Source organism: Cucumis melo, chromosome 6 (assembly GCF_025177605.1).
Source record: "Cucumis melo cultivar AY chromosome 6, USDA_Cmelo_AY_1.0, whole genome shotgun sequence".
In the NCBI taxonomy this organism is placed as follows: Eukaryota; Viridiplantae; Streptophyta; class Magnoliopsida; order Cucurbitales; family Cucurbitaceae; genus Cucumis; species Cucumis melo.
The window spans coordinates 11,380,022-11,399,836 of record NC_066862.1 but is presented as its reverse complement, the minus strand read 5'-3'; the positions used below and the strand labels follow the sequence as shown (position 1 = coordinate 11,399,836).

Sequence of the window (19,815 nt, the reverse complement as noted above, 5' to 3'; positions counted from 1 at the left end):
ATAACCTAAATGGTCTATAGTAAATGGATAAGGTTGGATACCTTATCCCGGTGACACTACAATACGGTCTACTTTGTAGTTGTTACAATTGTTCTAAAGTGCTACAAACGATTTGATCCTAATCATTCATGTCGAGACATTAGAGCGGGGGTATTCTATACAAAGAGTTTGTATAAGACCGGGCCATGAAATGAATAGTCTCTCTTATTAACACCATTACTAATTGAGACTACATTTCACCAGGATGACTATAGGTGATTTGACCTGAATCCTGAGTGAGTTGTGAACTCTTGCCTATGAAGGCGATCATTTGATTTGTATGAGTGAGAGTGGCCTATGTAGCCGACTCAATATGCCTACCATTTTGGGGATTCGTCTGATTAGGAAGTTGGGAACACAGCTACACAAGAAGGAATTCACTCCTCTATAGATAGAGTAAGTAGAGAAATTGCTCGCTTAAGGGCTGATTTCAGGGCTTGAACAATGTGGCGCCACATCCTCTCTTGGCCTGAGAGGAGTTCAATTATAGTAGGACTAAATTATTGTTCATTAGAGGAATCAGTGGTACTTAAGGAGTTAGATGTAATTACAGGGGCAAAACGGTAATTTTTGACCTAGCTGTACTTACGAGCAATTTGTGAAGGGTCATTGCACTGTTGATTGGTTATATCTAATGGACACAAAAATATATCTACAGTAAGAAGAGTGCAACTACTAGTCTTTAGTGGAATGACTAATAGTTAATGAATATAGATTAATTTAATTAAAGAGTTTAATTAATTTATCTCATTTCATTGGAGCTTCAATCTGTAGGTCCATAAGGTCCTCTTATTAGCTCAATAAGGATAAATGAGAATCAAATTTATTTTGGTTTAATTTGAATTGTTCAAATTGATTAAAGGGAATAAATTGTATATGATACAATTAATATAATGTATTTGATACATTATAATGTAAAGTTTTTATGAGAGAAGTTAATATTTGAATATGATTCAAATAATAATAATATGAATGCCATTCATAAATAAACTATAGATTAAAATTAATATGGGTTCGATTCATATTAGAACTATAGATTATATGAGAGATCTAAACCATTGGTTATATTATATAGGATATAATATAAAGTTTATATTATATGAGATATAATATATATCAATTAAATTTATATTGATTTAATTTAATTTAATTAATATATATATATATATATATATTAAATAAATAGAATGAATAACTCCTTATGTGCGAAAGAGGGAGGAAGTTATTTAATAACTTCCCCCTCCATTTCATTGTTAAGATTTGTTTTAAAAGAAAAAAGAGAAATATTTTTTTAAGCACTATCTTACGATCTCTCTGTATTCCAAAGGAAACAAAATTCTCTCAAAATTTCTTCCCTCACCAAAATTACAGAAGCCCACAATTTTCTGTGATTCTTTACTTGGAGAATAACAAGGAAGATTTTGTGGTGTATTGAAAGCTTGGAAGAAAAATTGGTTCTACGAAGGTTAGTCTATTTTTACCTTTTCCTCCATGAGAAGCATGCTTATTTTGTTTATTGTTTTTCTTTGAATTTATTGGTTTTACAAATTGAATTTCACTTGCACGACGTTCATACGCTTCCGCTTTGGTGATCCCGAAGGACACCCATGTGGGTACGATTCTAATAAAAAAGCTAACAACATACCCTATCAGTAGCATGTAATATGTCATGACATTTTCATAAATAGCATATCATAACAATCATAGCATACTTAACCAAAATACTCTAATTATAAACATAACACAGTCGTCCTCCTCAACATACCACTAGTCATATTATAACATCAGTCATCAGTGTCAACTATCATTACAATGTCAGTCATTATTAGTAACATCGAGTTATGCAATTTAGCTATCGTCTATGCATAACCACATACACATGTCATTCTCTTAATTTCATTTGAAAGTCTAGTAGCAGAACCTCTTACATGCAGATTAACTCACAGCAAAATTATCCTAATAGTCACGATCAAGCTCTCCAACAATCAAGCCCTAAGCACAAATGAACCTAATGACTTAAGTTAATAAATTAATTACTAATTGCCTAGGGTCCAATTCCAACTATCTAAACTTACCCAAAGTTGAAGAAAATTCCAAATTTATCCTTGGTTTGGAAAAAATCTTCGGTTCAATCCTCCAATTGATCTATCATGAAAATAATTCAATTAAATCCATAATTAAATTATTTAAGGTCTAAAATTGATCTTTGTTGGGAAACAACCAAACTCCAAACAAAACTTACCAAAAATAGGTTAGGTGGCTCAAACGGTTAGGAAAACAGGGGTGGCTCAGCTAAGGCTTTGAAAACAGCTCGAGTAGGGTCGGCTGGCGCAGGCGTGCGACTCGTACGCAGGAGGGCAACTCGGCTAAGGCACGTGCGACTTGGATTCCACACGGGCGGCTGGCACAGGCTCGGGCGAAGGTACGGGTTGGGTTCGGTTCGCGGAGAAGGTGGTGCGGTTCGGGTTTGCGGCTGGTGGCAACGACGAATGAACGGCTCCCTAACGCACGACGGCTTGGCTCAAAGCAAACGGCGGACAAATCACGGCTAAAGACGGAATGATCTGCAGCTAGGCTTCGGCTTGGTTGCTTCGGACGACCGACTGACCAAGGGAACGGCGCGATGGAGCTGAACAACGGCTAGGGTTACAGGTTGTAGCGGTCGACGGGTGGAAAGAATGGTGGCGGCGCGGCGGAAGAGCTAGGCGATGGCGGCTAGGGTTTAAAAAAATTAGGGTTTCCTTTTCTTTTTCTTAATGAAGAAGATGATTGATGTTCCCAAGGCATAATAGATAAAAAAAAAAAACTATTATTATTTTTTCCTTCTCATATTCCTTAATTTATTCCAAAACAATCAAATCTTCTCTCTATTCATTTAAAACCCACAAAATCTCCCTTTTTAAACCAATACTTCCACCAATCACATCAACCTTTCTCTAACTAAATATCCTAATTATCTTTTCCCAAATAATAATTGTATTTTTCATTATATAATTATTATTTTGAATTTCTTTCTCTCTCTGCACGAAATATTTTTCGCCAAAACAACTATCCTTACGTAACCATAATATCTACCTCATAATTATTCCCACTTCAATTAACAATTAATTATACAGTCAAATATAAAATCACATTCTCTCAAATACAAACAATTAGATATTTCTCCAAAATATCTAATAAGTTCAAATTGAATATCAGAAATTAAATAACACCCAAGATTTCAAAAATTTTAACTTAAGATAATCGATATAAATTACCTTAAATTTTGGGGTGTTACATTTATATAGAACAATTTTGAAAACAAAAAAACTCAATAGAAAATACAAAAAATGACCCAGTCAACATGCAATTAATCAAACACACGCGCGTGTAACTCTTCTTCTAACGATCATAATATGCGATCGTGTAGGATATGATCATACACGATCGTATAGGTAGTATCAACACCGGTCACACAAGTAGGTGTAATTCTTCTTTTAAACGATCATGATACGCGTTCGTGTAGGAAATAATACACGATCGTTAGTTCATAATAAACGATGGTTTTGAAAAACCCTAGTAAATGATAGTGCAAATGATGATACATAATCATGGATCATGTAGTTCATGATACTGATCGTGTAGTTCATGATAAACGATGGTTTGAAAAACCCTAGTAACCGATCATGTAGTTTATGATACATGATCGTGTAGTTCATGATGAACGATGGTTTTGAAAAGCCCTATGGTGAAAGTTCATGTAGTTAATCTTTGTCCACGACGCTTTAAAAAAAATAATACAAGATTGATGATTGATTGAAAACAAAGATAATAATAGCATAAGTATAATAAAAAAAATAATAATAATCGTAGAATAATGATCATGATTTCAAAAAAAATATAAAATAAAAATTGTAGAAGAATAAGAGGATGAGAGGCCGCCACTATGAAGAAGATGGAAAGGAAGAAGAAAACAATCGAAAGCTCGCAAAATTTGAGAGCGGAAAGAGCAAACCTATAATATTTTAAAAAATGGTCGGTATATTGTTACAAAATTAATCCTATTCTTTTTAATATGGTTTTGCTATTTAAAATAATTTCTTTTAATTTTCAATGTATTTTCATTTAAAAATTTAAAAATAAAAATATGGATAGACGGAAAATTTTTAAACGAAACTATGTTACACTAACTTATACACTATTTAATAATGTTGTTATATAAAATGAAAATTAAAAATTAAGAAGAATGTTGTTATATCAATTATAGACATAATATTCTTTATTTTTAATGTGTTCCTTTCTCCCAAACAATTGCAAAACGTTATTTACTTAGTTTTGAGGACATGATTGTTGTATATGATACAAGTCACATTTACTTTCTTGAAAAATATGTATCATGCTAAAAAGTGTAATCCACGTAATTATATTTGAGTTTATTTATGTTTCATGAGAATTGCTAGAAATTATCATCACAAATATTATTACTATTCGAATTATGAATCTACCACATAGTTTCTATTACCAATATAGTTTTCAAACTTACCCTTATGTTAAAAATAAGAAAACAATGGTTCACTAAACAATACAAAGTAAATAACCTCACTCGTAATAAAATCATAGTTGCAAAATGCCTAAGTAAACATGATCAAAAGCAATCAAATTATGCATGTGATTGAGATCAATTATAATTGATTCATCAATAGAATCGCATTACAATTAAACTGATTTTAATTTTGATTATGGATTAGTAAACATGGTCTAAATGTTTATGTTGATAGACCTAACATGGATGGCATATGGATGCTACCGGACCATGATTTGCCTTTTTATTGTTTAACTTGACTAATATCAATGTATGTTGAGTGCTTAGAGATCACTGTAAAATCCAAATATCACACGGAAATTTGGAACAAAACAAAAGGTTAGATCATTTAAATTTTGATCTAGATTTATGGTTTTTCCCAAATGTGGGGTAAGAAATTGAGCATACCTGCGAGATTGATAATACAACTTTATTCAAGTTTCAATTATTTTCAGATGCTCAATAATGTTAGTAGGAGTAGTTTAAGTAATTAAAAAAAGAAAAAGAAGACCTCCTGCCAACTTGAGTATAAATAGTTCAACACCAAACAATTAGTAAACTTAAGCAAATTCAAATCTTCTCCTCACAATCGTATAAACAATTAGTAACCTTCAGCAAATTCAAATCTTCTCCTCAAAATTGTAGTGCTATCTTGTTTCTTATTTGTTAATTTAGTGCAACAAAGGTAGACATGAGAATTTGAATCTGCTATCTCAAACAAGTGAGTAAATTCCAAGTACGAATTAGATTACCATAATATATTTATAACTTAACAAAATAGACCTAACGATAATATTAACAATCGCTGCAATAGGGCATTATGACATTCCAAAAGATAGTCAAGAAGGAAGCTGAAGCTACAGCTCATTGCCAAATTAGCAGTACTTTTATTTCGCCAGTGTGTTCAATATTCTCTCCATTTGTTTATTTTGCCTATCATCAATACAAAGCCTAATCTAAATAACTTCTGCGGGAAAAATTACAGCCCCTCAAAGGTGAAGTTAGATAGAGATGTGTAGTATGTTCAAAACGGGCATTGAATCACAATAGTTTTCCATCATTATCCAAATCCTCCATTAGTTCAATGTCCTTCCGAGCCGTTATCTTCTGAACATACCCTGCAGGATTGCAAACAAGAAGAGGCAAATTTGAACTGAGATTTTGATATGGAAAAACAACCAACATGGTCTCAAAAGTTACAGCACAGTTTTGTCAAAATGTTGGTTGCAACAAAAGCTCGGAGAAATTCTCTTGATACAATGGGAGAAGGAATGTCGAAATGCAGACAAGGATCAGCAAACAATGAAGATTTGTTGAAAATATCAGTTTATTTAACTTCAGTTAGGCAAATGTTTTTTAATCTCTTGCAGCAAAATACATGAATATTTCTCACTCCGTTTAGTAACCATTTAGTTTTGTGTTTTTCGTTTTTGAAAATTAAGCCTATTTCCTCTTCATTTCTTCTTATGACATGCATCATTTTAAATTACAATGGTTGAATTCTTAGCCGAATTCTAAAAAACAAGTTTTCAAAAGCTACTTTTTTTAGAAAAAATATTGGTTTTGTTTTTCAGACCATTGGTAAGAATTAGATAAGAACTTTGAGGTGGAAGTAGTGTCTATAGGCTTAATTTTCAAAACCTAAAAACTATATAGTTAACAAATGAAGCCAATTATTAATGTAAGAGAGCCTCTGGTAGGCAATATGTCTTGAGATATATTCAAAACCACAATGATCAAAGTCCTTAATCTGACAGAAAGCAGAGTAACGAAGGAACCAATTTATCAAATGTGAAGATAAAAAAGCAAGGACTATTGTCCATTCTTTAAAAGAACTTCAATTGTGATCAGAAAATCCTAGGTAGTTCTCTTTGGCTCCTAACGCTCATATCCGTCCTTGTCTAAAGCACATTGATGAAGATTGCAAACAAGAACTATGAGTAGGATCAACAAGCTGAACATAACTCAACTAACTCAAACATATAACCTCACTCAATCATGATAACTAATTCAAACATATAACCTCCCTCAATCATGAGGTAAGGGGATCAAATCCTCCGCTCCACATGAGGTAGAACTCAGTCAGAATATTAGCATGAGTGTTATTATATTTTCATGATATGAAGGTTGTCACTTGTCAGTAAAACCCTGAGAACATAACATTGCAAGATACCCTACAATTTGCACTATGTGTTGGTTCCCATAGGAAAGATGGAAAGGAGGAAGGAAGAAGAAGAAGAATACCAATTCCAAGGCAAGGTATACATTTGCAAGTGATCTCTCTTCCCCTTTTGTTATAATAGCTAACATATCCAGACCCTTGGCAACTGCGACACTTCCCGGTCCATTCATACACCACTTCTTTACAATCCTACAATTTACAACAATGGCTTAAACTCTAAAACTCCAAAAATGGAGATAACTGTGAGGTTGGGAAAATGGCTTAAATCCCACCAACGCAGCCTAAAATTGAGGTGATAGACCACAGCTAAAGCATGCTAATGCTTGTTGGTTACATCAATGCTTGAACTGTTACCAGCAAAATTCCAGTTTCCAAATGATTTGAATAAATCTATCAAGCTTTTTTTAGAAATCAATACGAAATGGCCTCCTCAAACAAATCAAAAGCACCGAATTTAGGGCACAACTAGGCAGGAAATCACAACAAATCGCTTTTCACAAATAGGAAAAAGTAAAATTGTCAAAAGCAAAAGTTGATACTATGAATCAAAGTTATCAGACGAATAACAGACCTCCACTTGTGGATCGCACTGAAGCCGACGGTCGATCTCATCCGGCGATACAGGGGAAGAATCCGGATAAGCCATAGGAAGAGGGAGAACGTCGCTATCATCGACTAAATAACTCTCTCTATCACGAGACCATTTTTTCTCCATGGCGTTCACTTTGACGGTGCCATTTCCTCTGCCGAACCTCCCCGGTGCATCGACAGCGGGGGAGGAAGCTCCGGCATCGTAGTCTTGTCCAAGACGAAAGCCGGCGGTAGCGTCGGTGGCAGAAAGAGAAGGGAAATTGAAGAGGCGGGAAATTGAGGGTTCAGGGGAGGCGTCTCCGGTAGCGGCACCGTAGAGGCGGAAGGAGGATGGGGGAGAGATGGAATGTTGACGTGGAGTGGTGGGATTGGAAGGGAAGAAAAGGGAAGAAGGATTAATGGCGAACATGAGCAGAAATGTTGAACCCAATCAGAATTGTGAGGTTGTATGGAACAGCGGAGCCGTGGACGGAGGAGGGAAATTATGAATGTCGTGTTCATAAGCAGTGGAATGGGCAGGTGGTGATGGTCTGATGGAGGATTGGAGCTGTTGTCCTATAAGAAGATCAACCGGGACCACCAACCCCTTTCCTTTCTTTTCTTTTCTTTTTTTTTTTTTTCCTTAAATAAGAGGAATGGTTATAATAACATAAAAAGAAACTACTGTTTAACAAAAGTTAATATTACTGAAGAGAGGAAGAAGAGCTCAATTCTGGTGTGTCTGTGTAATGTTTACAAATGATATATACAACCTCTATTTATAGAGTCGTGAAAATAATGGTTACAAAACCAAACATAAATAGGAGACATGAAAGTTACAAAAATTGATCAGTAAGTTATTTGATGAATTTGTAAGTTATGGATATCTAATAATATTTATTTTAATGTAGAATATTTATAATACTTCCCTCTTAGATGTCCATATTATATAAAATAAATATCTCGTTAAAACCTTACTAGAAAAAAAATATGTGGAAAAAAATCCTAATGAAGGAAAAAGAGTAAATCACTTTATATACTTTAATAATTGTCTTATTAAAAACATTGTTGGGGAAAGCCATAGTTAAGAAAAGAATGTAGTATTTTTACTCCCCTCGTAAGTACATCAGTTGAATTCTCCGAGTTGTCACATTTCAATGTTGTGCTTAAGCTTTTCAAATATCAGAGTTGGTAATTGCCTTTGTAAATAAGTCTGTCATGTTATCTTTTGAAGAATTTTGTTAAATATTGATGTCATCATTTGATGTTTTGTCTTCGCATAATAACACTATTGGGTAGTTTTGTGTATCATCAATATTGTTGCATGATTTAAAGTAGTTATGATCTGCTTCATAAGCTGCCATAATATAAAAAATCTTCTATATGTATTAACTCGTGTAAGATCTAGCTTGCATGGGTTAGATCAATATATCTTTATAATCAACTAGATCACAATTAGATCTATTAGAATAAATTATTGTGAGCTAATAATTCTTAAATTAAACATAACATAATTTAATTCTACTTCAATATTTTTGGAGAAATATTATTTTTATGTAATAAAATTACCAAGGATATTACAATAGGTAGTGGATACACCAGTAAAGATATAACTAGTCCAATTTCATTTGTTTTATGCTTTATTTGCAAGTTAAAACAAAACATATAATCTCAAATTCTTTTTAGAGAAATTTTATTTTCTTTGAAATATATTTAAGACTTTATACTCAAATCATCAAATTGAACAAATAGGGGTTATTTTTATACCCTCGTATCAACAAAAATATAATAAGAGATGATGATATTCGTCTGGAATATTTTATACCTCTCTTATTATTAAATCATATGATTTCATAACCTTTAATCCTTCAGAGATAGAATTATTAATAAATTTATATAAATGTATATTAACTACATCTATAAGATGTATGTTAAGCTTTGCATACACACTAAGATATGTTAGATATCTCATGGTATTGTATTCCCAATAGGAGAATATGTATCTCTCATATAACCAATACTAGTTCTTTGCAATAATTATTATGGAACTTGTCTCACTTTCTATTTGTTTTCCTTACAAATACTTTACGTGTATTATGCGTGTTCGACATTTTCTAAATGTCTAACTAGTTCTCACAAATTGAAACATAAGTTTATTTTGATTGGATTGTTTCTTTTCACATAAATCAATCTTTTTTGTGTTGTCACGATATTGTTCAATACGTCTAAGTACATATTACTTATTTTCATAAATAATATCGTGAGCAACATTATATGCAAAAATGTTGTCAAGTTATTTAAGTATGGTTCCATTTCTTGTCATGACATATAATTTTATCGAGATCTTTTTACTATCCTTATTTACTTTAAGATTCTTATGAGTACTCGTATTCATGTTTTTTTTTTCTAGAATATCCATATTATTAATTGATCATTAATTGAATATTTCTTCTTCAAAGATCTTTCTCTTCAGAACTCACGTTTGCCTATCACACTTCAATCATGTAGTATTAACAACTTGTTGCACTAGGATATCATTCTTAAATGGTATCTTTGTAACCACTATAACTCGATCACTTTCTTACAATCATAAATGTTCTGTAAATGCATCTACATTTGATTTGATATCATTTTATTCTAAATGAGATATATTTTGAACTTCTAGTTCAAAGTAATCTGAATGATGATCAAAATAAGACAATACTTATGCATTTCATTCAATTTATTTTTCCAACATTTTCTTAATTTCTTTCCTTAATGTTGGAAAAAAAATTGTCACATTAATGAGAACTAGCAAATTGCATAGTAAATATATCATCCATCTGGGGTTTAATTGTTTCATCTTAAACATAATCTCATACAAATTTAGAAGTTTTTCTATTCAAACATATGCTATAATATGTTCATTCACTTATCTCAATCAATTATCAAATGTTTGGGATGCAAACTCACTAACATTCTTAAATCAAAATAATAAGTATATATATGGTCATCAATAAGATGTGCCAACAAGAATTAATAAACCATGAATTTCTTCCCAAAAGCATGAGAGTTTCAATTTCAATTTTCGATGATGAGACTTTGATAATTAACCTCTTGAAGAACAAGAGACCCCTTGGCAATTTATTACATGAAAGAATTTTTTATTTCTTCAATTGATGTCAATGTATATTTCTAATCATATATTAATTTCATTATTGACCCAAAATGACTCTCATGTCAAATAAAATTATATTTGTATCAATAAACTTCATATTCATTGTTGCATATATATCAATTACACGAATGTGTGTGTAATATAATTGAGAAGTAAAAGTAGACAAATTTTCTATATATCTACCCGTAGAAGATTGTATATAATATATGCATATGATATATTATCCTTATAGTCAATCCCTCTATGTATGATATTGATTACAACATATACCTTTCTAATTTACTAAACTTCTCTTTGATAAATTTACAAAGATACCAAGACTATCAATAAGACTATCAAAACTTGAAGATGTATTGTTTAGTTTTAAGTATAATATGCATAGATGTACTATATGCAACAGATAAATATCAATTATTATTCTTATTCTCTCCGAGAGATTAAAAGAAAACCCTATATACATATATATATAAATGGGTAAAAGAATAATCATCTATTCAGGAGATTGTAAATAATCTGTAATATCCAAATAAAATCATATATATAAGGTTAAAATAAAAATTACGATCTCTTCGAGAGATACAGATAATTTCTCAAAGTTTACTTTCATACATTGCTCTCCTTTTCATCGTTAAGGATTTTAATATTATACAAGATTATTAAGTACAATATTATTATATATTTTTTCCAAAACATATTTGGAAAATAACATTCTCCTATAAATTTGTATGGTTCTAATCAAATAAACATTTTTTTTCTATTAACATAAATTCAATTTTACTAAATATTATAACATTCACTTCAGGGAATGCTATTAAATTATCTGATCGAAATTTACCATTTTTTTAATAGAAACATATGCTCAATAGATAATATAATGTTTCAAATTTTCTCTCTCAAATTGTTATTGCCAAGAGCAAAGATGTTTTGACATGTGCAACTATGAGTGCACGACAAAAACAATGAACACTAACTGATTTATGCAACTTCAGGTGTATTAAATCAAAATTGAGTTTACGAAGTAATTAACTATTAACACATAACTATCATAAACTTTGTCATAAGATATTTTTCATAAACTTCGTCATAAGAGAATTTAATAAAATATATATAATCACTATATATAAAATTTTTAAGACTAACAAAATTCACAGGAGAATAATTTAAATATTCAACAATCAAATAAGTTTCAAAGACAACATTGAAAATTTATTCTCATATTTGAAAAACTACATTAACATTATATACTCTTAACGTATATATATATATAGAAGATAAATATTACCACAATGTTTGTCAGTAAAATGAAATCTAATGGGAAGAAAAACATTCTAATTTAACTTTCATATAAACTAATTAGAAAAACATCTCAATCAAAATTTCAAATATAAGAATTATATTTAAAAATAAGGCATGATTTACCACCTTACTCTAAATAACATTATACATCTAAAATGATATAGCATATTTGACAAATCTATAAGGTTTAATAAAAAAATTAAAGTCAATAAATAGTTGATTGTTCAATATTTTTTCTATTTTGGATCACTCAAAGCAAGGCTATTTAAGCTTCTCAAACATAAATTTTATTCCTCAACAAATATGGAAATTATCTATGGTCTAAAATAGTAACCACACACATATATACATATACTTCAAATAGAATTTAAGTTTGAATATATACTTATCCAACACACATGTCATGAGATATCTCATGCACCCAAAATTTAACATCAAAAAGTTTTACCATGAAATGTCTTACATAACTTGAAACCAAATTATAGATTATTTTTCATTAAATCTATGCAATTGCAAAATTTTCTATTTAGTCATTTTACCAAAGTACGAGGATAAAATACATGCAACTTTTGTCGAACATATGAAAATATGAGTAAAGTTTTTCGATTCGATCAGATCAAATTGTAAACTAATAACAAATGTACCTTAGCAAACAATTTCACAATTAATATATATTGCAAACTTAGTTATCAAATGTTTAAATTCATCTTCTTTCAACTTTATGTTTAAATTCAAGAAAGATAAATCATGGTGATGAGAAGATCAATGATGAATACACCAAATACATACATATGCAAAGTCACCAAAATTAAAACACTCACCGTACTTGAATGAGATTCTAAATACCTCAAAACTATAGAGAAGATTCTAGTGGATCTTTAACATGAATCAAAATCATTTTTTACACAATCTCCAAAGTGTTGAGACTCATGTTGATAACGTATTATGAAATAAAGAATAATGAAACAACCAAAGAGAATAATAGAGAAGAGAGGAAGAAGAGAAGAGAAGTCAATTCAATTATGGTGTGTATACAAATGATCGTACATAAATAGGGGATAAGAAAGTTATGGAAATTGATTGGAAGGTTATTGAATGAATTTGTAACGTTAAGAAGATTATAAACATCTAATAATATTTGACTCGGTGCAAATATTTAAATTTGGTTGCATTCCATTGATTTTGTTACATTTAAAATTTGGGGAGAGAATAAAAAGTTGAAACCAAAGGCGAAAGTCAAAAGAGTGTCAAATTAGCAATTTAACCTAATCACAAATGTATAATTATGAGGGTGTGTTTGGGCCTCGGGTATGGGGGGAAAAGAAAAAGAAATTTGGGCCAAACCTTGTTTGGCCCAAGTGTTATGGCAAAAGGGGATTAGGAAAACCCTAATCCCCATATCCCCTATTTTATCCTACTATTGAGCCGCCGACTGCCTCTGTTAACCCTACATATTTTCCGGCCGCTTTCCGTCGATTTCCCTGTGTTTTCCGTTCCCTTTTCGTCGCGTTATCTTCGATTATCTCCATTTTACCTATCTCTTCTCCCTTCCTCTTCCTCTTCAAGTTGATTTTACCTATCTTCGATTATCTCCATTTTGTTGAGAAAGTTTGCTATATTTCACCGATTCGTGACCTCCGAAACGCATTTGCTCCTCTTATCCTCTACCCGAAACGATCTGTTCGTGTTCCATTATTTTACCCTAATCTCCCCGAAACGCCTCTCACCCTCTCTATTTACGTTTCGTTGATCGGTTGCGACGAATGTCCGTGACCTCCGAAACGCTTCTCATCCTCTCTATTTTTCGTTTCGTTGATCGGTTGCCACGAAAGTGCGTGACCTCCGAAACGCTTCTCATCCTCTCTCCATTTTTTCATACCATTTCGTCCATCGAACAAACCATTGCCGCTCCCCACTCCTACCGATCGTATAACCAGTTTACTGCACTTTTTTTCTTTAACCGAAGGGGTATGTTGTCATTGATTCTACACTAAATCGAGGAAAGGAACTCGAGTAGGGGCATGGGAGCATGGCAGTGGTTATCGGTGTGCACCAAAGGTATGACGTGCCTATGATGAGGATTGTGGTGGTGGTTCTGATTTCATGTTTCCATGTTTCTTCTTATATTCAGTCGATTATGCATTCATTTGTTCTTCATACTGCCAGTGATGAGTTCAATTATATATTACTGATTCTGTTCATTTTGTTTTAAATCTTTGTTTGTCAACTTTGTTAACCATCATCCGACTGTTGTTGTTGATGTTCATATGTGATAAATTCTGGATTTCTTTGTTGTTGATCTCTGTCATCAATTGTGTTATTGATGTTCAATTCTGGATTTCATTTGATTTTTGTTTCCTCTGTCATCATTTATGTTGGAACTCTGGCAATCTTTTACAAGTTGTTAAATTTTATTTCATTTTTCCTTCCTCTGTCATGATTTATGTTGGAACTCTGGATTTCTTTGTTGTTGATCTTTGTGATCAATTGTGTTATTGATGTTCAATTCTGGATTTCATTTTATTTTTGTTTCCTCTGTCATCATTTATGTTGGAACTCTGGATTTCTTTTACAAGTTGTTAAATTTCATTTCATTTTTCCTTCCTCTGTCATGATTTATGTTGGAACTCTGGATTTCTTTGTTGTTGATCTTTGTGATCAATTGTGTTATTGATGTTCAATTCTGGATTTCATTTGATTTTTGTTTCCTCTGTCATCATTTATGTTGGAACTCTGGATTTCTTTTACAAGTTGTTAAATTTAATTTAATTTTTCCTTCCTCTGTCATGATTTATGTTGGAACTCTGGATTTCTTTTACAACTTCCTTCCTCTGGATTTCTTAGTTTAAATTTCATTTGTTCCATTGAATTTCATTTTTGCTGCCTGTGTACTTGTGTTGAAAAAATATTCTGCCTACTCTGTACAGGGTTTGACTGCTTTTCTCAAATCCCCTATTTTATGGGATTCTTCTTTGACTAAATTAATTCTTGTATACCTATTTATTACTATATATTTGGATGTTCTCACAGCATTACATGCCCCATTTTCTTCCCGTTTTCTTATACTTTGCAGTCCCCTTTGGTATGTTCATAAGATTTGTTTCCTCTAATTGCTTTTCATTACATTTGCCACTTTAGCCACTGTTTTCACTACTTTACGATTGAATAATCTTTAATCTAATTTTTAAAACCACACTTGTTTGTTTTTTACAATTGCCACTTTTCCTATGTGCTTGAAATTTTTCGTACTTAATTTTTTTTTACAAAACAAATATGGTTGTTGTAGTTTGATTTCTCCCTATGGCCTCTTTTTGGTGTTGTAGTCTGTTTTCTTCCTATGGTTTTTTTCCCTTTGCGCACTGTATTCTCACAATCCCGACGTTTTTATGAACATGTTGATCTCTATTTTATGTCTCTCGTTGGTTGCTTGTTTTTTACATGTGATGTTACGAAGTCCACCGCACTAAATTGTACCATAAATGCGTTCTCTTGAACGTCTTTGATGGTATTTATTAACTCTGAGGCAACTTTCTTTCCCATACATTATGTACTAACACTTTTTTTTGGTACGGTCCCATGGATTTGTAAGCTTTGGTTTCTTTTTAAGGTATGTTTCATATGCGTTTTTTCGTTTATTTTTTACAATACATAATCTTTACGGCCACGCATATGTAATGACAATGTTTATGGTTGTGTAAATCTTCAGGTTGTCCTACTTAAAGAATTCGTAATTGAGGTACAACGGCTTTAAACCTCATTCATTTATGAAGTTTATGTATATGTCCTGTAATGAATTCTTTTCTTTCTTTATTATTCATTTCTGTTTCTTGTATCAAACATTTGGCATTATATGTTAGAAATTGTATTTTTCTTCGTATGTTAAATTATAGTATTCTTTATTAATTTCTTTCCATACTATATTTGCCACTGCCCGTATGTATGTTAGCTACTGTTTTTAAATTAACAAAACTTGCCACTGCCCGTATGTATGAATTTTTCTTACTATCGATGAATTTGATAGTCATTACATCAAAATTAATTAACATTATTATTTAAGAAAAGTTGATTGTATATGTAAATGAATAATAATAACATAGTGAGCTATAGAAAATTAAATAAACGAAGATGTTTCAACAATATTATTGAGATATTCATGTATGTAATTTGGGTGGTAATGTTAAATGGAAATAGAATTGAAAATAATATTTTTGAACTAACTTTATTTTATGTAAGATGTAGTGGGTTACAAAATTACTAGCTTCCCTAGTTAATTTACAAACATTTTGGTTTACAAAAAATTTAATTTAGAAACTCCTTCAATTATTTTACAACAAAGTAATGGCAAATATATTTTACAAACTCATAAAAAATGTATATTTATAAACATAATGTAAAGACATTCTATTTATAAACCAATTTTACAAAATTTCTCCATTAATTTATAAACCAATTTTACAAAATCTCTCAATTAATTTACAAATAGCACCTTTTTTTTTTCATTCAAATAAATTATGTTTATTGTTATTATTATTATTTTTTAAGAAACAAAAATTAGTTTAAACTCCCATTATTAATGTAAAAAAAATGTATATTTATAAACATAATGTAAAGAAATTCTATTTATAAACCAATTTTACAAAATCTCTCAATTAATTTATAAACCAATTTTACAAAATCTCTCAATTAATTTATAAATCAATTTTACAAAATCTCTCAATTAATTTACAAATAGCACCTTTTTTTTTGTCATTCAAATAAATTATGTTTATTATTATTATTATTATTTTTTAAGAAACAAAAATTAGTTTAAACTCCCATAATTAATGTAAAAAAAATGTATATTTATAAACATAATTTTACAAACTATTTACAATTAATTTGAAATTAAATAAAATTTCAAAACATATTTTCGCATTTGTGTCGCTTCTAAATGCATTTCTAATGGACGAACACATAATTAGTTTAAAAAAATGGGTTTCCAAATATACGTAATGAAGTTTCCAGGAACGTATTTTCAAAAAAGTAGTACAAGTCAATTACTTAATTTGTAAACATATTAACTTAGTTTACCTTTGAAGATATTTCCAAAATTTCAAAACCTAGATTGGTAGTAGGTGATTACGTTAACAACATTTCAAATTAACACGTTCTTAGGATTATTTTCCAACAGGGTGTGAATCTATAATTTATAATGGATGAACATGAGTTGGCGTCTATTGTAAATGCGTTCATAGCATCCCAACGACAGTTGTTACTAATGTTGGAGCTTTTGAAGAACGATACGAAGAGGATAACGCACATCCCGTATGAAACTAGGCATAGGATTAGACAGTTAGCTTACTTTCGCATGATTCATGGGTCAGACCTTGTCTGTCGCCAAAGTACGAGAATGGACCGAAGATGTTTCGCCATTCTGTGTCACCTACTGAGGACCATTGCTGGACTAACGTCGACGGAAGTCGTCGATGTTGAGGAGATGGTAGCAATGTTCCTCCACATTCTTGCGCACGATGTGAAAAATCGTGTCATTCAACGAGAGTTCATGCGGTCGGGCGAGACAATTTCCCGCCATTTCAACATGGTCTTGTTGGCTGTCATTCGACTTCATGACGAGCTGTTGAAAAAACCACAACCAGTGCCTAATGAATGCACAGATCAAAGATGGAGGTGGTTTGAGGTACACATTTGTCTCCAACTACGTACTTCCAACACAACGACGTTAGTTCTTCTCAATAATTTTTAGTTATGCGGTGCAGAATTGCCTAGGTGCATTAGATGGCACGTACATAAAAGTCAACGTTCCAGCAAGTGACCGGGCTAGGTATAGAACACGCAAGGGGGAGGTGGCCACAAATGTACTTGGCGTGTGTGACACGAAAGGAGATTTTGTTTACGTACTTGCCGGTTGGGAAGGATCAGCTGCGGACTCACGCATCCTCCGTGATGCCCTTTCAAGACCTAATAGGCTTAAGGTGCCCAAGGGTAAGTAACAAGGGCATTGTACCTATGAATGGAATTTTAGAAGTAACAACTGCGACATTTTAATCGTGCATTGTGATTACAGGCTATTACTACTTGGTTGATGCCAGGTACCCAAATGCGGAGGGTTTCCTGGCACCATACAGAGGGCAACGCTATCACTTACAAGAATGGCGTGGCCCTGAAAATGCACCTTCAACGTCCAAAGAGTTCTTCAATATGAAACATTCTTCTGCTCGTAATGTAATCGAAAGAGCATTCGGTGTCTTGAAGGGTCGATGGGCGATACTGCGGGGAAAGTCATACTATCCTGTAGAAGTTCAATGTCGCACAATACTCGCATGTTGTCTCCTCCACAACCTTATCAATAGGGAGATGACAAACTTTGATATAGAAGACAACATAGATGAGGTTGATTCCACCCAAGCGACTACTGCCGCGGATGACATACATTACATAGAGACGTCGAATGAATGGAGTCAATGGAGGGACAACCTTGCAGAAGAAATGTTTACTGAATGGGAGTTGCGTAACCAATAGAAAAATTAAATGTTCCCCGTTCATTTTCATACTTAAGTAGTTATGCCAATAAGTCTTATTTTGTCATAGTTTTTGTAACATGATTATTTTGAATGTATTGGTTAACCAATTAACTTACTGGCAAACTGTTTTTCAGCAGGAGTTCATTGTACTATGAAATTAATCGTATGTATGTTATCTAATCATACGGAACTGAATGAAACTAATATGTTTTGCGTTTTACGTCTAGCATGACAAGTTCATCGAGACTACCTAAACATACTTGGACTAAAGAGGAAGAGGCAGGCCTCGTGGAGTGCCTCGTGGAGTTGGTAAATGCTGGTGGGTGGAGGTCCGACAATGGGACCTTTCGTCCCGGGTACTTAAATCAGCTGGCGAGAATGATGGCGTTCAAGATCCCAGGTTCTAATATCCATGCTTCAACCATCGATAGTCGAATCAAATTGATGAAGAGAATGTTTCACGCACTTGCGGAGATGCGTGGCCCAAATTGTAGTGGTTTTGGGTGGAATGATGAAAAAAAATGCATCGTCGCTGAGAAAGAAGTCTTTGACGATTGGGTAAAGGTGCGTTACTAGATATTTGAACACTTGTTTGATTATTTGAATACATGGACTAATAATTTATTATTGCACTTATACAGAGTCATCCGGCGGCGAAAGGCCTCCTTAATAAGTCGTTTGTCCACTATGACGAACTGTCGTACGTGTTTGGCAAAGATCGTGCAACAGGAGGTCGGGCTGAGAGTTTTGCGGACATTGGGTCAAACGATCCTCCTGGGTATGACGCAGGAGCTGCTGATGCTATGCCAGATACGGACTTTCCGCCAATGTACAGTCCGGGATTGAACATGTCGCCTGATGATTTGATGGAAACAAGAACCGCTAGGGTCAGTGAACGTAGAAATGTTTCAAGCGGGTCTAAGCGGAAACGTCCAGGACATGCCACAGATAGTGGGGACATAGTTCGTACTGCCATTGAGTATGGAAATGAACAACTTCATCGCATTGCTGAATGGCCTATCCTACAACGTCAAGATGCTACCCAAACACGTCAAGAGATTGTTCGACATTTGGAGGCCATCCCTGAGCTCACATTGATGGATAGGTGTCGCTTAATGCGTATACTTATGCGTAACGTCGATGACATGAAAGCTTTCCTTGAAGTTCCCGACCATATGAAGTACCCGTACTGCAGCCTCATTCTTCAAGAAAACCAATGACTAGTTAGTTTGTTTTATTTGTATTAATGAAACTTTTCTTACTTGGACTATATGTTATTCTTCTAACTTGTTATGTCTTATTATATAACGAACTTTAAATTCTGTTCAAGTTAATTAGTTTGTATTTTCATTTCGCTTTAAAATGTAATGGTATGAATTGTTGTATTATCCTATTAATGTAGTGTTTTCGTTCAAGTTTTTTTTTTACAATATTTATAAGTTGCTAATACGTGGAAATAATTTGGTTTAAATACGCTAATGAATTTACG

The 19,815-nt window shown here is 32.5% G+C and overlaps 2 protein-coding genes across 3 annotated transcripts; one reads left to right on the top strand and one right to left on the bottom strand.

Annotated features, from left to right (window-relative positions):
- Positions 1 to 5,467: 5,467 nt before the first annotated feature.
- LOC103496158 (protein disulfide-isomerase SCO2) lies at positions 5,468 to 7,957 on the bottom strand. 2 transcript variants are annotated; one of them, XM_008457904.3, is made up of 3 exons: positions 7,354 to 7,957; positions 6,845 to 6,971; positions 5,468 to 5,718 (listed from the first exon to the last, which is right to left on the bottom strand). In XM_008457904.3, exons 1-3 carry the CDS (start codon positions 7,780 to 7,782, stop codon positions 5,642 to 5,644), a joined length of 633 nt encoding a protein of 210 aa, XP_008456126.1. In that variant the 5' UTR covers positions 7,783 to 7,957; the 3' UTR covers positions 5,468 to 5,641. The 2 variants fall into 2 exon arrangements, with proteins under 2 accessions (XP_008456126.1, XP_050942273.1); XM_051086316.1 differs by having other exon boundaries at positions 5,468 to 6,971; positions 7,354 to 7,924.
- Positions 7,958 to 17,194: 9,237 nt separating this feature from the next.
- LOC127149685 (uncharacterized) lies at positions 17,195 to 18,324 on the top strand. The gene is made up of 3 exons (XM_051085546.1): positions 17,195 to 17,482; positions 17,562 to 17,673; positions 17,870 to 18,324. The coding sequence occupies exons 1-3, from the start codon at positions 17,195 to 17,197 to the stop codon at positions 18,322 to 18,324; spliced, it is 855 nt and encodes a 284-aa protein (XP_050941503.1).
- Positions 18,325 to 19,815: the final 1,491 nt, after the last annotated feature.

Coding starts and splice junctions, on each gene's coding strand:
- LOC103496158 (XM_051086316.1), bottom strand. CDS start 7,782: ATGTTCGCCATTAATCCTTCTTCCCTTTTCTTCCCTTCCAATCCCACC. Junction 6,972..7,353: donor AGTGCGATCCACAAGTGGAG/GTCTGTTATTCG, acceptor TGTAAATTGTAG/GATTGTAAAGAAGTGGTGTA.
- LOC127149685 (XM_051085546.1), top strand. CDS start 17,195: ATGGACCGAAGATGTTTCGCCATTCTGTGTCACCTACTGAGGACCATT. Junction 17,483..17,561: donor AAAGATGGAGGTGGTTTGAG/GTACACATTTGT, acceptor TATGCGGTGCAG/AATTGCCTAGGTGCATTAGA. Junction 17,674..17,869: donor CACAAATGTACTTGGCGTGT/GTGACACGAAAG, acceptor TTGTGATTACAG/GCTATTACTACTTGGTTGAT.